This window comes from Pyrgilauda ruficollis, unplaced genomic scaffold (genome assembly GCF_017590135.1).
Source record: "Pyrgilauda ruficollis isolate IOZ18807 unplaced genomic scaffold, ASM1759013v1 scaffold140, whole genome shotgun sequence".
NCBI lineage: Eukaryota > Metazoa > Chordata > Aves > Passeriformes > Passeridae > Pyrgilauda > Pyrgilauda ruficollis.
In genome coordinates this window covers 806,844-826,874 of record NW_024512544.1, presented here as the reverse complement: position 1 = coordinate 826,874, position 20,031 = coordinate 806,844, and the positions used below count along the sequence as shown (strand labels likewise).

The 20,031-nt window shown below is 49.7% G+C and overlaps 1 protein-coding gene across 1 annotated transcript in view; it reads left to right on the top strand.

Annotated features, from left to right (window-relative positions):
* The window catches only part of VWC2L (von Willebrand factor C domain containing 2 like), a 46,460-nt gene extending 26,898 nt beyond the window's left edge, over nt 1–19,562 (top strand). The window contains exon 4 of the mRNA XM_041460224.1: nt 17,554–19,562. Coding sequence (XP_041316158.1) covers nt 17,554–17,702 — 149 coding nt within the window. The 3' untranslated portion in view covers nt 17,703–19,562. The remainder of the gene's footprint in view (nt 1–17,553) is intronic.
* Nucleotides 19,563–20,031: the final 469 nt, after the last annotated feature.

The following is a 20,031-nucleotide window of genomic DNA, read 5'->3' as shown; positions in this document are numbered from 1 at the left end:
GAGGCACATTGCAGGAGGCTGGGGTGTTTTGCATGGTCAGGGGTTCTGGAAGGATTAGAGAGGGTTTGCTTTGGCTGCTCTAGAAGGTTGGGAGTGTGAAGCATATCTGTATGAGAAGAGTGGCAGACACTGTCTTCATGTATTTCTAATTTGGTGAATGTTTAATGCTTCTTTATTGGAGCCTACACATATGTAGAGTAGAGGTCTTTAAGAAGGGGTTGACTTATTTCAAATAATTTATGTCTGAGCTGCTCCTTTTACATGAAATGCAGACTTTACGGAGCAAAGAGACTGTAATGAAAATATGAATTAAAGATTAGAGCTAAGCAAGTCTGAGAACACTTAGAATTAAGAAAGACGCTTGCAAGTTTTCTCCTCCTGCTTCCTTTCCTTCTCTCCACCTTGCCTATATCTCCATCCCCTCTCCTTTGGCTGGGTGCTGCATTCCAGGGCAGCCTTCTGTCCCTCCCACACAGGCACAGCTCTGTGAAGGGCAGCTGGGCAGTAATTTCAACCTGCTGTTACTGTGTGGCCATACACCACCCCAGCCTCTCACTTGCCAACTCACCCATCACTTTGGCTGGAGACACTAAAAAGTGTGTTGAAGGGGTGTTTTTCTTCATCTCTCTCCCTGATTTGCTGGTGAAGTGCATCACCTGGGCAGAACAAAGATAAGTGTAGTTTTGGTGGAGCTGTTTGCCAGAGGGACCCTCAGTTTGGTGCAGCACAGCCAGGTGAGGGTGCAAGGACACCGTGTGTGGGTGTCAGTGGTGCTGCTGTGTGACAGGGGTGGAGCTGTGCTGCCTGTGGGAGGTTCCTGTAGGACAGGGAGAGGCTGGGACAGTGCCAGCCATCACATAACTCCCTGTTGTGCAAGGTGCTCTGCTGTCCACAAACATCAGCATCCATCTCCTTCCCCCCCAGCCCACCCCCTCACTCCAGCTGCCTTGCTTTGTGCTCTGCCTTTGCACAGGTGCCTTCAGCTGTCAGTGCAGGTCAGGGCACTGCTCCTGCAGCACAGGCTGTCCTGGGCTCAGCCCTCCAGCTTGGCTGGTGCAGGGCTTCCTTTCTTGCTCTCCTTGTTCATGTTTTGTGCAGTGTTGCTCTGACTTACTGCCCAAGACTGAAGAGCTTAGGCTTGGTCATGAGCAAATAAAAGCCTGGTGGGAACAAGGAGAGGATGTTGCTTTCTTTGCTGTGGCGGGTGGGGTTGGCCTGAGTCTTTGCAGCTCTGGCCAGGATGATGCAGCTCAAGGGTAGAGGAGTCGCCCATGGGACCCTGTCAGCATTTTGTAGTGGGAGGTGAACTCCAGGATGTCCATATTGCACTTGTACCCACTTCTGGAAACACAATCCTCTCAAGGAACTCACTGAGGAGTTCAAAGAAAAAGGAGTCATTATGGACCAGTACCACAACTGGTGTACCCCAGGTCCTAACCATGCCTCTGTGCTTCCACCACAGCAGACTGGTGTAACTCCTTTTACATCAACTAACCACAGTCTGCCCCAGTTACAGATGTTTTGTGCCAGGTAGTGCTGGTAGGGAAGCAGTTTGTTAGAATAAATGGAGCAGGAGCTGATGCTCCAAAAAGAGGAGTGCTGGTGTCCTGCCCAAGGATCTGTTGGGAACAGTCTTCTTCTGTGAAGAAGAACACACAAAGTTCTCCCCAGGCTGTCAAAGTTCTGACTTTTTTCACTGCAGCTGCCTGAAAGTATTTGAAGAAGATGGGAATATGTTGGTCAGAAAATGCTGACTCACTGAAAGCTCCCTGGGAAAAGGGCCAATTACAGCAAACTTGCTGTTTGTATGTTAGAAAGGTTTGGGAAAAAAAAAATGGAAGTGATGAGATGCCCCAGTTAATGCTTTCAGAACAAACTCCCTCAAATCTGGGAGGATAAAAGGGGTGATGGGGTTTTAGATGTAGATCTTTATTTTATACTTTGGAATATTTCAATGGGGAAGACAGAAACTAAGGGGCTTTCTGCCCTATTATTTCAGCCAGCCTACTCTGATTTTTACTGAAAGCAGAAAGTGTTTGCACCTTTGACTTTCCCTCCCCAGGTGAGTGGGAAAGGGATAGGAGAAATAGCTCTGTCTGTGATGGGAAATATCCTTCCTGCTTGGCTCTCCCTCTCACCTGGGTAAGTGACCAGGTCCAGGATTGATGGAAGCTGATAAGGAAAATGGAAAGGAACTATTTACAAAGGGCTGGAGTGGTAGGACAAGGGGGAATGGCTTCAGACAGAGTTTAGACATTTGGGAGAAATTCTTCCCTGTGAGGGTGGTGAGGCCCTGGCACAGAGTGCCCAGAGAAGCTGTGACTGCCCCATCCCTGGAAGCTCTCACCATGTACAGAAAGGGCTACAACACCCAGGAAATGACTGATCCCCCCTAACAGCTGCCTGTGCTACAAGAAAAGCAGCAAGAGGGAATTTCTGGTTACTTTTCAAGCTGTGCCAAACAAAAAAAGAAATTTATCATTACAAGCAACGTCAAACTGTAATTATTAAATTGGAAATTAAATGGGAAACTGTGATAAAGAATGAACACCTGCCCACGATAGCAACGATTAGATATATTTGCTGTGTTTTGTACAGAAACCACTTTTTGTCTTGGCTACGTCATGCCCCCCCAGAGAGTAAATATGCTGTGATCCAGTCCCTGAGGCTGGTGTAAACCGGCCTGGCTGCCTTTCTGCAAGGGAAACATCCAGGGTTTGTGTGCAGCTGGGGATCTGCCCCCTCTCTCATTCATCCTAACAGCTCGACAGTGAAGGTTTCACATGCAAAAAAAGGAGTCGGGGCCAGTTCCTGTGCCTGCATAAGCCCCTCCTTGGACAGTCTCACCCAGACTTGAGAGACCTCTGCCCAAATGGTTATTTGGGTTTCCTACTTGGATCAACCCCTGAAATAAAGGTGCCTACTTTTCTTTACAGATTTAGCCTAACTCCTATCTATGGATCTAAAGGCTGGAGGAGAGATGCTGAGAGAGGAGTGGCCTCCACAGAAGGCATTACATACCCGTAGCAAAAACACCCAGGACTTCCCTCACTGCCCTGTTGTGCACAGCGGTTTTACAATTTGCACTGCCCCTTCTCCTGTGCTTTTCTCCCTCTCAGGGGAGTGCTGCCTGTGCTTGTCCTCGGCTTCATGTGCCCAAGCTCTTCTTCTAACCAAGGGTGAGGAGAGGAGAGGAGAGGAGAGGAGAGGAGAGGGAGAGCATCAGCTAATTAAGAGCAGTGACAGTGGTTGACAGGCTCTTGTGGAATGCTGACAGGCACCATCAGACTGCCCAGGACAAACTGTGCCCCACAGGCTGGGCTCTTCCACCCATGGATGCACCAGCCTTCCAAAGCCCTGTGTGAAAGCTTCTCCTTGCTGGAATAGGGTTTGCCAGACATGAAGGTGAGGCTCAAGGTGCGTCAAGAGAATGTGTGCCTTTTGTTCTCCTGACTGAGGTCTGGGCTTTCCCGACACAACGTGCCCCGGTGCAGGAAGTGTTGGCACAGGAAGTCATGGGCTCATTCAGTGCTGGCTCCAAGGTGGGGCCAACCCCATGGTTCTCATCACTGTGTGCATTAATAGGGCACAGCTGTGGGGCCAGCAAGATATCATTGACTTTCTGTTTTCTAATCTGTTGGGCAAAAATAATTAAATAAAACCCTCCACATAAGCTCATCATGTCACAAAACTTCACCAGCAGGTGAAGTGGGAGCAGCAGTGGGTCTGGCACTGCTGGCAGGCCTGGCACCTGGCAGCATCCAGTAGGAATCCTGACAAATGCCATGGGCACTGCCTCCCAGCAGTGTGTCCTATGTGCTGCAGTGTCTCCTCGTGCACTTCACCCCACGGTGGCTGAGTTTCTGCATTTCTGAGCTGAAATCAGCTGCTGTGTCAAGGATTTTGGCAGTGCACCCCAGGAGGGGTCTCTGGGGCAGGGCAACATCACACGCTTGGACATCAGCGCCCACAAATCACCACAGAATGGTTTGGGTAGGAAGGGACCTTAAGGATGATCCAGCTCCATCCCCTGCCATGGGCAGGGATGCAGTAGCAGTGTGCCACATGGCTGCTTTGACTTAAGGCAGGCGGGCAGCCCCCGTGTTAGGGGTGACATTTTCCTTCTTTTAGTGTCTCCAGTTCAATCTGTGCCAGACATGTGTTTGTGCCCCTCATGTCATCCTGCCCCTAACGTTTCACAAGACCTGTCCTCATTTTTCTCCAAAAATTTGCCAGCTGAGAAACAAAGAAAGACAAGAGAGTTTATTCCCTGAGTTTGGCAATCACTTCATGGCCAGGGAGGAAGGATGCAAAGTAAAGTCAGGCAGGGGATCTGTCTCAGAGGCACTGGGGCAATGCTGTCTTCAAAACAAGCATTTCCCTGGCTTCCTTCTGGGACTAAAACTCTGAGACAGAAAGAAACCAACAGCATAAGTTCTGCCATTGGCAGGATCTCCTCTTCCAAGGTCAGCTGTGGTTGTTTGGAGAGTGCTTTGCTCTTTGTGACACTTTTGGCTATTGCTGCCCTTTGTACAAGGGACCATCTGGAAATCTGTTCCCAGCTTTAGCAAGTGCTAACAGGGAGTTGTGTTCACTGGGCCATGTTTGCTTGCTGGCTGCAGCAGCTCCACCTTGAGCACACTTGGGCTCCCCCTTGTACCCCAGCAAGGCAGGTCTGGGTCCATCCCTGTGTCAGGGCATGCACAAAGCCTTCGAGCCTCCCCAGGTGTTCTCATCCTCTCTTAGGTGCAGGGTTTGCAGTGGGGCTGGCTTTTGGGGTGTTTGTTTTCCCATCTTTTTTTACTTCCTGTGGCTGTTGAGCTCAGCTTTTGTTTTATGTCTTCAGGAGTACAGGAGTGTGTTTCATTTTCCAGATTAGAAAATGCTCAGAGGTATAATCAGGTCCTTCCACAGTATTTAATTATCCATAATTAAAGGCATCTACACAAAGCAGCAGATTTTTCAAAGACTATTCCTGTGTTACATTGCTAATGAATTAAGTAATTAATTGGCATTGAAAAAAATACAATAGGAAACATCAATCTTTTAAAGTAAAGCATTTTTTAGGGGTTTTATAAAATCATTAACTCGTATCAGGTCAGTAGCTGTTCTAATGTCTAAATCCCTCTTCTTGCTTTTAAAAAAAAAAAAGTTTCTAAGGCACAAAATGAACACAGGAAAAACAAGGCAGGGAATACTAGCTGAAGAGCGTGGAACACTCAGAAATGGGGAATTTTTGGATCTCATTGTCCCTCACTTTGCCACCCTGTCCCACAGTTCTCTCCCCCTGCCAATAAGGTGAGCCAATTCCCATCACACTTGAGAGGGCAGTTTGCAGCCTCAAACCTTCCTGTTGTTTCAAGTCAAATCCAGTTTTCTGCTGGGTTTAGCTGGAATAACCTGCATCCCCTCATGAGCCCTCACTGCCTGTGTGCCTCAGTTTGCCCAGTGCACTTCCCTGTCCCAGGGGAAGGTGGGAGGATAGCAGCCATTCACATCCTGTGGTGCCAGCGAGACCAGAGGGTGAGCAAGAATTTCCTTCAGGAATTAAGTAATAAAAACTGACTGCAGAGAAGGGTAACAAAGCATTTGGGAAGTCTGGGCAGGAGGGATGCAGAACCACATGTATGCACCATCATTTTTCCACGGCCTTTCATCATTCCCAGCTGTTACCTCACAGAACAACTGTCCTGTCCCAGCACAACATCACACCTGCACAGCACAAAGGCCCACGTGCACTGCGGTTTTGCCTTCCGTGGTGACACCCAGGGCTGTGAGCAAGGGAAAGCACCTTCCTTTTCTCACTGGGTGATTTCATTAAATGCAGCTGTTCCCATGCAAAACCAGCACCACTCATTTTATCTATCACCAGCCAGACTCTTTCTGAACCATCTGAAAGCATCCTGGAAATGCCATGGACACCGTTACATTCAGGGAGTGGAACAGCATGGGAAGGGAAAACCTGGGAGAAAACCTGGATTACAGCTGCTTCTGCAGCTGCTGGAGAAACCAGGGCAGGTGCCAGCAGAAGTGTTTAGGGGCCTGTTTATTCCAGAAGCACCAACCTCTGCTTGTCCCTTCTGTCCATCAGACCAAGGTGTGCCCGTCCTTGCAGTGCTTTGGTCTCCCCATGTGTGTCCTCAGGATCCATCCACCTATCCTGCCCTGCCCCTTCCATTCCCTGCTCCTCCTGTTTCCTCAGGAGATGCAGATTTTGGCACAGCAGTGCCATGCCCTGTCTAACGCCAGGCTTAATGGTTGGGGTGGGGTCAGGGAAGATGTTTTCCTGATTCTCCTTTTCTGTGCCACAGGCAAGTAATGAAATTCCCCACATAAACTAAGAAATACTGTTTCTGCCATTGTGGTTATTCTGTTTCTACAAGTAATCAATCATGTGTATGGATTTGCATGGAAATGAGAGCTTTGCCACTGCAGCCCATCCTAAATCTATAGGGATGAAAACAGGCAGATCCAAAGGCTGATGCTGTTAAACACCCCCAGGAGATCGATCCTTTGACTGGAAGGGGAACCTTTGCTGACTGACTTTAACTTTTACCATTAAATTCCCCTTTCACATCTTACCCGCCCGTGGCCATCATTTCTGTGCCCATCATCATGGAGGCCAGGAGGCTGGGAATAGTGGTGGAGACTGTGGAGGCCAGGGAGATGGGAATGGTGGTGAAGGCAGCAGGAGATGGGTTCTGCTCAAAGTCAGCAGCAGAAAACCCAGTAACTCAAACACAAGCCAAGAGCAGGAAGAAATGGTTTCCACAGCAGCTCCTCCCTTACATGGAAAAGTTTATCTTTGCTTTGAACTCCCATTTCTAACACAACCCCACATTTAAAACCGCCACCACAAAAATCTGTCACCAGGTGGGAAGCACACGTGGGACCGTGCTGGTGCCCTCAGAGCATCACATTCGTGCCATGATGGCAGAAAGGCCTGAGGGCACTTTTCCATCAGCTGACCCCATCCTGCAGGGATCTGGACTGTTTTCCAGACAGGAGCTGGAGGCTGATCCCAGGCCTGTGGCTCCCCCCAGCTCAGGAAGCCCCCGCTGCCCTGGCAGGGCCTTTGTGCCAACAGGCACCGACTGCCACCGCAGCAGGGCCCGGTGCTGGCCTGGCTGCTCCACCGCCAAAGGAACAGCTCAGACAAATGTGTAGCAGTCCTGGTTCTTCCCTGCATTTTTTTGCTCCTGTTTGAAACAAAATGAGCACAGTCAAAGTTTCCATTTCATTTATGACTGATCTGAAAAAAATCCCCTCACCCCATAAAACATCGCACAGCTGTAGTGACCACGTTAGATTCAATTCTGGCTTTATATTGAGTTGACATGAAGCCAGCTCTCTTCCATACATCATCTGTGATTGCAGTTAAGCATGAAATACTGTTTTAATTCTTACACCAAATGTGGGATTTTTTTTTCTGAAGAAAAAAAGACATAAAAATGTTAAAGTGGCCCATAAAAATCATTATATTTTCACATGAAGCACAACCAAGAGGCAAATAAGTTGGCTAAAAGCTCACAGGACCCAGGGAAAAAGTCCTGCTTGTTATTCTTTTGTTGTTAACCTTTGCCTTTGAGTGGAGATTCCTGGGCAGGGACCACAGGCCTGGTGCTTTGGCATCCACTGCTGTTTTCCTAGATCAGAGTGTCCTCCCACACCTGCCTGGACCAAGAGCTGCACTGCTGCTCCCTGGCAGTGTCCCAGTGTCCTGGGAGCTGCCCAGAGCACTGCAGGGTGAACGTGCAGCCAGGTCCTTGGATGGGTTTGCTTCTCTGCATCCCAGCTCCCTTCCTGGGCAATACTGGCTGCAAGGGCACAGTCGCCAGGACCGTGGCTGCTCCTGGCACCTGAGCCAGTGAGGTGAAGGCAGCACAAACACTACAGCACATTATGTATGCATTTATATTTTTTCTTCCTTCACTTAAATGTTTAGTCTCTGGAAGGTCCAACTTTTCCTCCCTTTGGCTGTTGATTTTACTGGTAACATTGTTTGCTGATGCAGTAGTTTAATGGTAGTTCTATTAATTCATTTCATTTAAATTAATCTATTTGATACCAGCTGAAAAAAAAAAAACACCTCACCTCATGCTATGTTTGACCTACTGAAAAAATGAATGCACCTTCAGTACTTTTAGAATTCATTTTGGGAAGTGCCTATTTAGACAAATTTTTGAAAGCCTGCTACTTACCTGAAAGGTTAAAATTACCTCAGAGTAGCTTTCATTTCCCACAACTACAATCTACCTGTATTAAAAAAAAAGACAAAAAAAAAACCTATGCTATTTTCCCAAAAGTTTATGCTGTCTGGAAAAATATTCTTAAGGGTTAATCCTGTTTGTTTGCTCAGGTAAATGTTGAAACACACATTTCTCCTTTAATAGATGGTTATTTCTGGCTTTGAGGTGACACAGTTTTCCTTCTCCAGCCCAGAGTGGGCACAGTAAAAGCTGGTTCAGAAAACCAGCTCTGGATGCACAGTTCCTGCCTAGGCAATGCTGGGCTCTTTGCCTTTGCAGGTTTTTTTATCATACACTAAACTTTTCAGTGCTGATCAAGGTATTTGCACACGCAGATCCTTTTAAAATGAAGAGGAATTTGGCATGTAAATCCCATAGGTGACTTTGAAAATGCCAACCTGTATTTTACACTAAAAGGAGGGGGGAAAGCCCTGGATTTACAGATGAGTCAGAAGCACTGGGAGTTGCTCTTCTGCTGTGTGGGAGCTGATCCATGTGCTGGCTCCTCCAGCCAGGTCACTTCAAGGCTGCCTCCATTGGGGTGTATGAGTCAGCAGAGTCAATAAAAGGTTATGAATTTGATACCTGTTAATTCCCTCTGCAGCAATGCCTAACCCTGCTGGCCAGCAGTCCCTAACCCACAACTGGGTTAGAAACCCAGTCAAATGGGCAGACTGGAGCTGGAGGTTTTGCAGGGTGCACAGGACTGGGGGAAATGTCCATGTGGGACATATGGGAGGCAGATACCATCATCTAAAGCAGTGGGAAATGTACTGCTTGCATTATTTTCTTTGGTGTGCCCAGATCATGAGCTTTGCTCCACCATCTCCACGTGCCTTCCCCAAGTGAGCTGTGCCAAGGTCTGACCCAGAGCTCTGCTGCCCCGGCACGGGCAGGGCCCAGGGAAGGGCAGGTTGGACCATCCAGAAGCCATCAGACACTGGAAGCTGTGGCTGCTCCATCCCTGGAAGTGTCCAAGGTCAGGTTAGATGGGGCTTGGAGCAGCCTGGTCCAGCAGAAGGTATCCCTGCCCATGGCAGAGGGTGGTGGTGGATGGGCTTTAAGGTCTTTCCAACCCAAACCATTCTGGGAGTCTGTGCTCAGTCTTGGGTTTGTCCCCTGTTGTCCAGCTCATCCCACAAGCACAGAAGGTGAAGAGTGGGGTGGGGCTCCACCATTTTCAGCTGATGCATTTTAGCTGTGGAAGGGACACTGTCCTCATTTGTCTTGGTGAGGGATGGTGTCCAGCCTGTCCGCGGAGCTGGGATCGGTGTCGGTGCCCATGGACGTCACGGCTGCCAAACAGACGCTTTTAAATTGCACCCATAGATCTTCCCTGCACCAAAACGTCCCTGCTCCACTATTTAGTGATGCCTCAAGTTACGTCTCCACATCAAATTAAGTAACTGTGCTATCAATAAGGAGGAGTAATGCGTGTATTCCCTTCTGGATGTCTCCCTGTCCCTCATTTGTTTGCTGCTGCTGATTAAGACGGATAACGAGCCATCGGTATTTTTCTAACTGCAGTGCAAAGCGGTGAGGCCTAAATCAGTCTCTGTCACTGGGTGCCAGCTCACGATTTAGGGAACTCGACTGGAGCCCCTGCATTCATTAGACTCCAAGGCAGCAGATACTGGGGATTGTCTGAGCAAAGCCTGGATGATGTGACCCTCTCAGTGTGCGGAGCGCCAGGAGGGGATGTGGGGCCACCAGGAGGTCCCTGTCCCACTGGGCTGGCTGGGAGCTGCTGCTGTGTTATATTTTCTTTGTTGTGTGGCTGCATGGCTGGCAAAAGTCAGTGGAACAGCTCCCATGGACCTGAATTGAGCTTTTCACATCCCCCTCACCTTCTTAATGCATTCCTTCTAATGGTGGAGGGCTGGCGTGGAGTGAGCAACTTGGATTTAATTTGGACTAGGATACTGCAGATATATATATATATATTTTAATACAGAGATTAAATAACTTTTAGGCATCTTCAGGCACCCAGTAATGTGAATTATGGCTGGAAAAATCTCTCCTGTAAATAGGCAGTACTTGAGAAGGGCTGTTAACATTGACTTGTAAGCAGAGAAAAATGCAAGAAGGATGGAAAAGAGCTGCAGATCAGCTTCAGAGGAGAGTAATTCTTCGAGGCAGTGGTGCACATGATTGAAAGCTCGTGGACATCTGGAAGGCACCACCAGATGACTCCAGGAGCTGTTAGGCACAGCCAGCTCTCCCTGCCTGGCTGGACAGGGTGGCAGGGGAGGAGTGAACCTCCCATCTTGGGGTCACCTCAAGGAGGAGACACTTGTTACCACAGCTGGGAGCCACAGAGTGACAGGACAAGGGGGAATGGGGTTAAACTGACAGAGGCCAAGACTTTCTTTTGGTGTTTTACAATATCAACAGCAATCAAAAAAAGGGTAACAAAGCAATTCCTGAGCTTTTGAATGGCAGCGTTTTGGAAGGGTGCTGGAGCCACCACTGGCCCACTGGAGGGAGGGAGGTTTAATGTGTGGGACTCAGGCTGGCATGGGTTGGTAGATTCAGGTCTTAGTGCTCCTGAAAATGGAGCACATACAGATTTTACTGAAGGGGCAGATGATGCATTGATGCAGTCTCTGCATCACAGGAGAGCTCAGTGCTGCCTGAGAGTGTGGGCAGGCTGAGAAACAGCTTCCAGACTTGATGGTGATCAGGATGGGGACACTGACCTGAAGCAGTCCCATTTCCAGCCCTGCAGGAGTCTCTGTGCAGGTTGGGTGGCTGGGCGATGATGGACTTTGGAGTCCAGGGGGTTCTTTTCTCCTGGTGTTTGTACTGGGAAGAGCTGTGTGCTCTGTAGCCTGGAGAACATGGACATCACCTGCAGGAGCAGGGAACAGCAGAGCCACAGCACAGCCCCTCCTGCCACCACTGAGAAGTGGCAGACATGGATCAGATCCAGGGGTTACTCACTGCCCCACATCCTGGGATCATGGCAGCCCTGTTCCCAGTGCACCCTCAGGCTTTAGCCATGCTCCGAGCCAGGATCTCCAGCTCTGGCCTCCTTCTAACACAAGGAAGTCAAGGGTTGTTTTCTTTGGGTGGGGTTTTCAGCTGCCCCTGCAGAGTGTCACCAAATTTAATTTCCAGCAGGGCAAAGCTCAGCATCACCAGCTGATTTCTTTGTGCCTCACCTCCTGCTTTGCACGCTGCCTCCTCCTTCCCCCAGAGAGTGGGGCTGGCACTCTCCATAGCAGGCACTGAAAACAGGACTTCTTCCCTCCCCAACTCCTTAATTAAAGCCACAAATTGAGCTCTTTTCTCACAATCTGAAGTGATCGCATAAATAGCATTGCCAGAGCTAAATGAACATTTGGAAAGATCCTGCAGGATCAGCAGAGAGGAGCGGTGTTAACCTCCAGAAACGGCGGCCATCATTAAAAACAAGATGGTGGTTTTCCTTCCCTTCTGAGCAGAGTTCAGCCTGGACATGGAAGAAGTCCCCCCAAGATGCAGGCACAGGCAATTTCTTGCTTCTGTGACAGAGAGTGGGGATTCTGCTGTGTTTTTCCTCTTTTTCTGTTGGGGATCCATGAGCATCCTTGTGTGGATTCCAAGTGTCATCCTCATTTGGTCCCTGCTTTGCAAGGGGTTGTTTCAGCACCAGACACCAGTGCTGGAGACTGCATGGCTTGTGGTGTGGCACGGTCATGGTGAAGCCTGGGAGAGGCCTGCTTTGTGGAGACATGCAGAGGAAAATCTGCCTTCCCACTGGGAAGACCCTTGGCCATGCTCAGTAGAAACACCTCCCCCAGGCCAAAACACACTGCCAACAGCAAACCCCCATGCCCAGTTGTGTTCATGGTCGAGCTCCAAAAGCAAAGTCATCGAGCCTCATTCAGCTGAGCAAGTATCCAGGGGGATGTTCCAGAAGGTATCCATTCCTAAATACTGTCAGGAAACAGCAGTTTTGCACTTATCTCTTGCAACTTCAATTGTGGGGCACACCACTTGGGAGTCTGAGGGATGGCTGCTGAATTGAGCTGCTATTTAGCAGCTGTCTTAACTAGGCAGATAAGCGTAGCCATCAGCACCTCTCCTTGATGGAATCCATTGACTGAATAAGCTAAATTCTCCTGGAGTCAGCTTTAGTATTTCCTAAGGGGATGGGGAGGCTCTCAAAGAAGTGGCAGGAGACATATTTTACTGAGGGGAAGCTACCTCCCTTGCTGGAATCAGAGGCTGCACAATGAGAAGTTCTGGTGGAGATGATGAGCTTTGTCTGGGGCAGGATGCTATTCAGGGCACATCTGAATATCACAGTTGGCCTGAAGTGATCCGTGCTTGCTGTTTGATTAACATTTGATTTCCTTTTATTGCTTCTCTGCACACACAAAGCTAAATTCAGAGCTGCTGAAAGCCACAGGCAGAGCTGCTGAGTTCAGTAAAACCATCTGAGGAGTCACAGGGAGCTGGGGGGACGCTGCTGTTCTGCACCGAGTGGCTCCAAGGCATCAGCTCATGGTGTGGGAGAGAGCCTGGCCCCTGAATTCCCTCTGGAACAGAGGTGCAGTGGAGCAGGGTCATCACCCAAGTACCTGATCTTCAGCTGATGGTTGCAGAATTTCACATCGTTCTCCCCAAACAACAAACCAAATATGATTTTTTTTTACATCTCTCCCATCAAACCAGCATCTGAATGTCCCTAATACATCTCCATAAAAATCTTCACAGCTGTTCTAGCAAACAGCCTGGAGTGCTGCTGGCTTTTATGAGTATTAACTGTGTTAAGGAAAGCAAATTTCACTATTACACTGTCTGTGGGAGCAGCAAACTTCTCCCATCAGTCTCCCTGAGCAAGGCAAAGGGTGATTAGTGTCCTGTTATCGTCACAATTGTGGTTTAAGATGCTTTTACCGAGAGCAGGACAACAGCCCTGGCCCAAAGCAGCTTCTTGTTCCTGCTGCTATTATCATAAGTAACCTGATGTGCCTGACGTGTCATCAGACATTTCTGAGCAGCCTCCTCCTTGGAATGATAATTAAAAACCCATACTGGTGTTCTGTGTCATTCTTTGGGGGTTTGTTTTGGCATTGATTTGGCAGACCCTGGTCTCATCCAGTTCCTCCAAGCAGCCACAGTGGGAAAAGCTCAGGGCAGTGCTGGGTTGGGGCCCTGAGCTTTTGAAATGTTGGGAGGGAAAAAAGAATATTAGAGAATTTAAAAGAGTCTGTTGAGCTCTGCTGCACCAAAAAAAAAAAAAAAAAAAAAAAAAAAAAAAAAAAACAAACCAAAACAAACAGGACTTGATTTCTTGCTGTGGGCTCTGGTTGTGGCTTTAAGGGCTGCAGCCCCTCCAAGGCACATGGCACAGCCGTGCAGATCCCCAGGTGCTGGAGGTTATCTCCACCAGTAGCTGCCAGCTCTATAAATCCCAAAGTTTCTGGAAAACTCCCTGGTGACTTATGCTCCAGCCAAGCAGCATTTTCTGTGCCACGGCACATTTTCACCTGGATTCTAGCAGTGCAGGCTCCCTCTCTGAGTGCCTCTTTTTCACGCCTTCACCACGGGTGCAATGCTTGCTGCATCCCAGTTTGAACAAACAGGATCCAGTTTTCCATGTGAAAGTGGGAGAAGTTTAAATGGGGGAGGAAGAAAAAGCAGAGGGGGAGGGACTGGCTGGTAGTGATTGTGCTGGAAAACTGGATTTCAGGCAGTGGGAATTTAAGCTGAATTATCACACATGCAGTGTGGAAATTTTGCCTTCTGTTAGAAATCCATGTTTCTGTAGGGATGGGGGAGCAGTGGGAGAGAGAGGATGCAATAAAGCTCTGTCCAGCTCACTGTGGTGAGCAAAAGAAACCATTTCACTCAGGCAGTGCAGAGGGGGCTGTTTTGGGAGTTGAGCTGGAAAAGAAAAGGCCCAGAGCAGTGGCAGTGCTGGCCCAAATTAAAATTACTAAAGTCCATCAGGAGAGAGACAGAACATCCCACAGGAAGGCAGATGTCAGCAGAGCCCTGAGTCATGTTTTCCTCCATTTTGCTAAAAGCCAAGAAGAAAGCAAGCAAACCCAATTGCTGTGATTTTTCCCTCAGTTCAGCAGCCCTGCCAGCAGCTCCCTGGGCAGCCCAGGGATGCTCGGTGCTGCTGCAGCGAGGGCTGGCTTGGCAGCCTCTGGGATTCCCCCACCATAGCTGTCATTTCCCCCTTTGCCTTATCCCTTTGGGATGGGGGCAGTATCCCAAGGATTTTCTGTTAGAGATGCTTGCCAGATACCAACAGATATCAACAGATACCAGGGATCAGAGGGGCAGATCATTAGTGTTTAATTACAGATTTGCAGAGTTGCCCCATGTCCCTGGCTGGGACAGGGACATTGCTGTACTGCTGTCTCCAGAATAAGGGATCCCCTCTCCATGGGGACCTCAGAGGTGCAGGTGATGTTTTTAGCACATCCCCCTCATCCATCTCCTCTTCTCTTCAGTGTCTGCTTTCTGCTCCTCCCTGTCCTGGGGCATTAGTGAATGGTATTTATTAATTATTTTATTTCTATATGACCTGCTGGGGAAGCTCAGGAGGGAGAAGATAACTGGGGCTGCTGGGAGGAGAAAGGGCAGCCAAGGAATGTACTGATAAGCAGGATGAAGGAAAAATAACCTTTTCCCAATTGGCAGCACTCCATCAGCCAGCCCCAACGCCATCACCCTTGGCTGGCCATGATCCCTGCAGCACTGAGGTGCCAAAGTCCCATGAGGGAGGTGTTGGGCCCCCAGAGCCTGTCTGGAAGGCAAAGCTGAGCCACCTGAGTGAGCAAACCTGCTGGCTCCTCAGTGCCAGCCTCCCAGCTGTTCCCAGCCCCTGGAATGGGCTGGCAGTGCTGTAAATCCAGACAAAGCTGTGTCTGGAGACAGGCGTGGGTGTGGAGGCAGCGCTGGCCTCTCAAATGAGTTGCTTAACAGGCAGGGCAACAAGAGAGATGATCTTCCCCTTTCCTTGCCACCCTCATCTCCAGAGGAAGCTTTTTTGTTTATATTACAATGAAAAGGAGTTTTTTTTGCTGTGGGAGTGCAGGGCAGGCTGTTGAGTGGAAGCTGCTCACCCTGGGCATCCCGGACATCGACAGGCAGTCAGAGCACCCCACTAACCTGCCATCCCAGGCATTTATTCCAATTTCAGATACAGCTAGCTGCAGTTATTGGAATTTTCATGGCATTTGAACCCTGGACATTTAGCAGCAGCAAATGACCTGACAGTGATGCCCTTGCTGGGTCATAACACACCCCCCACCACCAGGTTCCAGGAAACAGGGAATTAAACCAGAGGTGAAGAGCACAGGCAGTGGCAGAGCCAGCACAGGGACTCAAAGACTCTGAGAAAGTGTGACAACTTCACTGGGTTGCCAGAGACATTCCACAGTTGGAATCACAGCCTTTCCAACCAGGATGGTGTCTTCCAGACAGATGTCAATTTGAGAAATCTTCAGCTCCTGACCAAAACACGTCATGACTGCTCTAACCTCATGCCTGCAAGGAAAAACACAGATACCATGTGTGCAAATGTAGAGTTTGGCTGTTCTGTTCACGCTCTTGCCTGGTAGCTCCTGGCTTTAAAGTTCTGTGCAGTTTGCAATGGCTGAGGCTGGAGGGGCTCTTTGGAGCTTGTATAGCTCAAGGCCCAGCTCACAGCAGCCTGAAAACATCCCCACTCACAGGGCTGCTCCACCTGGGCTCTGGCTCAGCACGTGCAGTGCCATCTCCTTGTTTGGAGTAAAAGCTTCCTCCTGGAATCCTGATGGAATTCAATGCTGGCCCAGCCAAGGAGGAGGCAGCACGGAGCAGCCCAGACCTTCCCAGTGCCACAGCCTGCCTTCCCAGACCCTGCCCATGGAGAAGCAGCAGCCTGGGCTACCCCAAATTCTGTACAGGAGCCATCCCAGGCATCTTCCTCCGGCCCTTCTGTCATGGCCTGATGAAGATGGATGTGAAATGCTGCTGTAGAGCCATGCTTGAAGGGGCCTTTAATGAAGGCAGGAAGGTGTTGAAACACAAGTAACACTCAGGCACCCTGGATTATCTGGTTAAGCCCAGCCCTGCCAGACTCGTGGCCTGTTCAACAGAGGCTCCTGAGTATCACCTTGCTGAGGTCAGGGATCATAAATAGCTCTCTGAGACTGTAAAACGTGGCACCCTGGCACTGGCTGGCTACAGCTCAGCCTGTTTCCAGCCTCCTGAGGGACCCTGTTTCCCTTTCCCAGCCTTAAGCCTAAGCCTTAAGGAACAACTTGCCTGTAATTCCATGTCTGCACACACTCTCACCTTTGGAATGCACCTCATGCACTGGAGGCATAGATTAAAACTGGTGGCCAGTCAAGGGGTGACATTTCAGAGCAGCACTTGAGCCACAAACCACTTTTCAAATGCCTTTATGCTTCCCCCATGCCACCAGTGTGACTGCCTTGAATTTTTTGTGTGGCTCTGACATTAATTCCTGGCACTAAGCAGTGAAGGAGTGAGAGGGGAAGAGGAGAAATCTTGCAGAGGGACAGATGGGCAGTGGATATTTGTGGGGCTTTTATGAGGAGGAGAAAAGGGCTTTAAGATTCCTTCCTACCCAACCATTCTGTGACTGGGAAATAAGGTCCTTGCTGACTTGCTGCTCAGCTTTGATATTGTGCAATAAAGAATAAAAAAAAAATACCCAAAGCAATAATAAGCAGATTAAAGGAATTACCCTTGAGGAGAATAACCAAGATTTTATCAGAAAGCTAATTTGAGAGGTGATGCAAGAAATAATCTTTGGTTAATAGCTCCAAGCTGGTGGAGGTCCTTGGGGTTACCTGGTGTTGGAGCATGGCTGCCAATGGCCCTAGGGGATGGATTGGCTCTGGACCCTGCAGCTCCCTGCAGCCTTACCAGACTGGAGCAGTGAAGGCTGGGCTGTGTCCTCATGCTTATCCTCATGGTCCTGTCCATCCTGCAGCCAAAATTTAAGGAGAAAGAGGTACTAAATTAGTGGTCAGCCAAGTAGAAGAAGCTGACTGCCAATGCCATTTGTTCTAGGGGCTGGGTGCAGAAACAGAGAGGAAAGTTTCAAGGCCTTTATTTTCCCCTTTGGTGCCTGAGTGCAACCAAAAAATGAGAAGGGATTGCTGTGGGTCCACGGCTGGGCACTGAGCAAGGTGGGAGCATTGCTGCAGATGTCAGCAGTGCTGGTGGCATGGCCAGAGCACAGCAAGGGGCTGGCACTGGTCCCTGCCTGTGCCAGGCTCAGGGCAGAGTGCTGCCCCCAGTCAAACACGGAGTATTTATCCTGTTACCCCGTGTGTTTCCGCAGGTCCCAACTGCTTTGCGGGCACCACGATCATCCCCGCGGGCATCGAGGTGAAGGTGGACGACTGCAACATCTGCCACTGCCACAACGGGGACTGGTGGAAGCCAGCGCAGTGCTCCAAGCGCGAGTGCCAGGGCAAGCAGGCTCTGTAGCGGCCCCTGGCCAACAGCCCGCTCACGGTGATGGTGATGATGGCGATGATGAAGGAACGGCCTCAATGCTGCCCAGTGTCCGACCTCCTGCCAGCTGCAGCAGGGTCCCCAGCAGGCCCTGCGCGGGTGCCACGTGAGCAGAGCTCGGTGCCTGTGGGCAGGGTGTCCCCGTGCCCCCTGCAGCTCCTGTCCCGCTGTTCACGCTCTGCTCCCGGTGTCCAGGTGTCTGCTTTGCTGTGGGAGTCACCGGAGGAGGACAGCAGGAAAACAGCCCACGCACATTCCTGGCCTGGCGATGCCTCCGAGGCACCGATGGATTCACTGCTCTCACTTTCTACAGCGTGGATCGTGGGGTTTTTCACAGTTATTTATTTGAAGGTTTTTTGCTATTGTGTTTTTTTTTTTTTTTAAGTCTCTTCCTAAGCTGGGATCATCGGGACAGTACAGCTACGAGTGGAGCAATAGATGGAGCATTTGTATTGTGTCTGTAAGCGCAGGTGGCACTAAGGACAGGAGGGAGGTAGAAATTACAAGGAATGGGGGGGTTTAAAAAAATCCCAGCTGGAATGTAACCTGCAGCAGGACCGAGGTAGATACACAAGTATAGACTGCACAGCCACAACACAAAGCTGTATCTGTGTTACACCTTCTCCACTGAGTGGGGACAATAAAGTTGAAGACACCTACACAGTCAATGTGACCTTGATGGGAGCAGGGCCCACAGCTGCTGCATGGGCAGGCTGGGGCAGCCAACCAGAAGGTGCTCCGTGAGAGCAACATCTTACCTGGCTTGTCTGTGTGTGATTCCTAGCTGGGGCATTAGTGGTGGAGCAGAGGGAAGAGGGCCCAACCTGATTCCTGGGCTGAGCACTTGCTCACCTGCCTTGTCCCATCCCAAGGCTGCTCTCACTGGAGCCAAGGGCAGTGTTTCATTGCCTTCAGCGACAGCAGGTCACTATTAAAATACGGGATCACCCCACTGCGGAGGTTTCCAGGAATGTCCTATGGCTGTGGGAGCACTAAACTGGCTCAGCTGGCAGGTAAGACCCTTTGCTGCAGTGGGAGGGAGCTGCCCTGGCTCTCCATGGGAGCACCCACACTGCCAAGGACAAAGCAAGCCATGGTGCAGCAGGGCTGGGCTGGGCTCCTGTGAGGGCTGTCTCTCGAAAGCAGCTGCTCTCTGTGCCTGCCTGCCAGGAGCAGAGGTCCCGGCAGCCGAGGGTCCCCATCAGGCTTTCCAGCACTGGTACCTCCTGCCTTCTCAGGCTGCAGCTTCCAGGCCATACTGTGAAAGAAAAGCCACCAATGTCATCTCCCTGCCTGCCTGGCCAGGCGAGCACAGGGGCCTTTCCCATCTCTGCCCACACTTGGTTCCCTGCTGTTTGGTCAGTCCATGGGGGTGGTGGTGCTCATTTTGTTCAGAGTTCGGGCTCCAGTCCAGCACCTGCTCTCCAGTGACAGCAGCGAATCCTCTCCACAGCATCCTCACCGAAGCAGATCAGCACATCAGGCTCAGTTTATACACACTAATGCCTTTATACTTTCATTTCTTCCCCATTTTGGTGTTTTCCTGGAGGGCAGGGGTGGGAGGAGCACTTGGCACAGCAGCTGCTGTCTGTGGCTGAGCACTGGCTCCCTGCAGGCCGAGCTGGTTCCGTTCGAGACGTCATCGCCACATTTCTTTGTAAGCTGTTGCCTGTCAGTGACTATCCAGTTTCAAAACTTTCAAACAATAGTGTGCCTGAAACTAGTGAGAAAAAAAAAATCTGTACAAATGGGAGGGAGGGGTCCTAGAAACAATATTTGATGTGTAAAAGACTATATTATTAAAAAATTATTTTGTTAAATATAAAGTGTGTGAACCAGCAAAAAAAACCCCAGAATTACATATTTGTGGTGTATTTTACTCTGCTGCTCATCAGCCCCTCAAGCTCCCAATTCCCCATCTCATCCCTTGCTCCAGCTCCTGCCTCTTCACAGTACTGGTGAGTGCAGCTGGGGTGGGAAAGAGCAGGTGGGGAGCCTGGAAGTAGCCATGAGAATCCCATGGGTGGGATGGGTTGCTCAGGGAGTGTCTCAGGAGTAACTCACTAAACCAGTTTTGCTTTGCCAAACCAGGATTCCCATTTGTGGAGCTGCCATGGACCAACACAGCTCCCAGGCTCTCACTTCAACCTCCATCTGCTTTTTTATTACTTTTACTGGTGCCATTTTATATTTGATGCCATTTCCTGAACATGGAAATTTGCTTTCAGTTCACAAACTCCTTTTGATACCTCCAGATGCATCATTATTTACACTGATTAGTAGTTACTCTAATTAATTACAG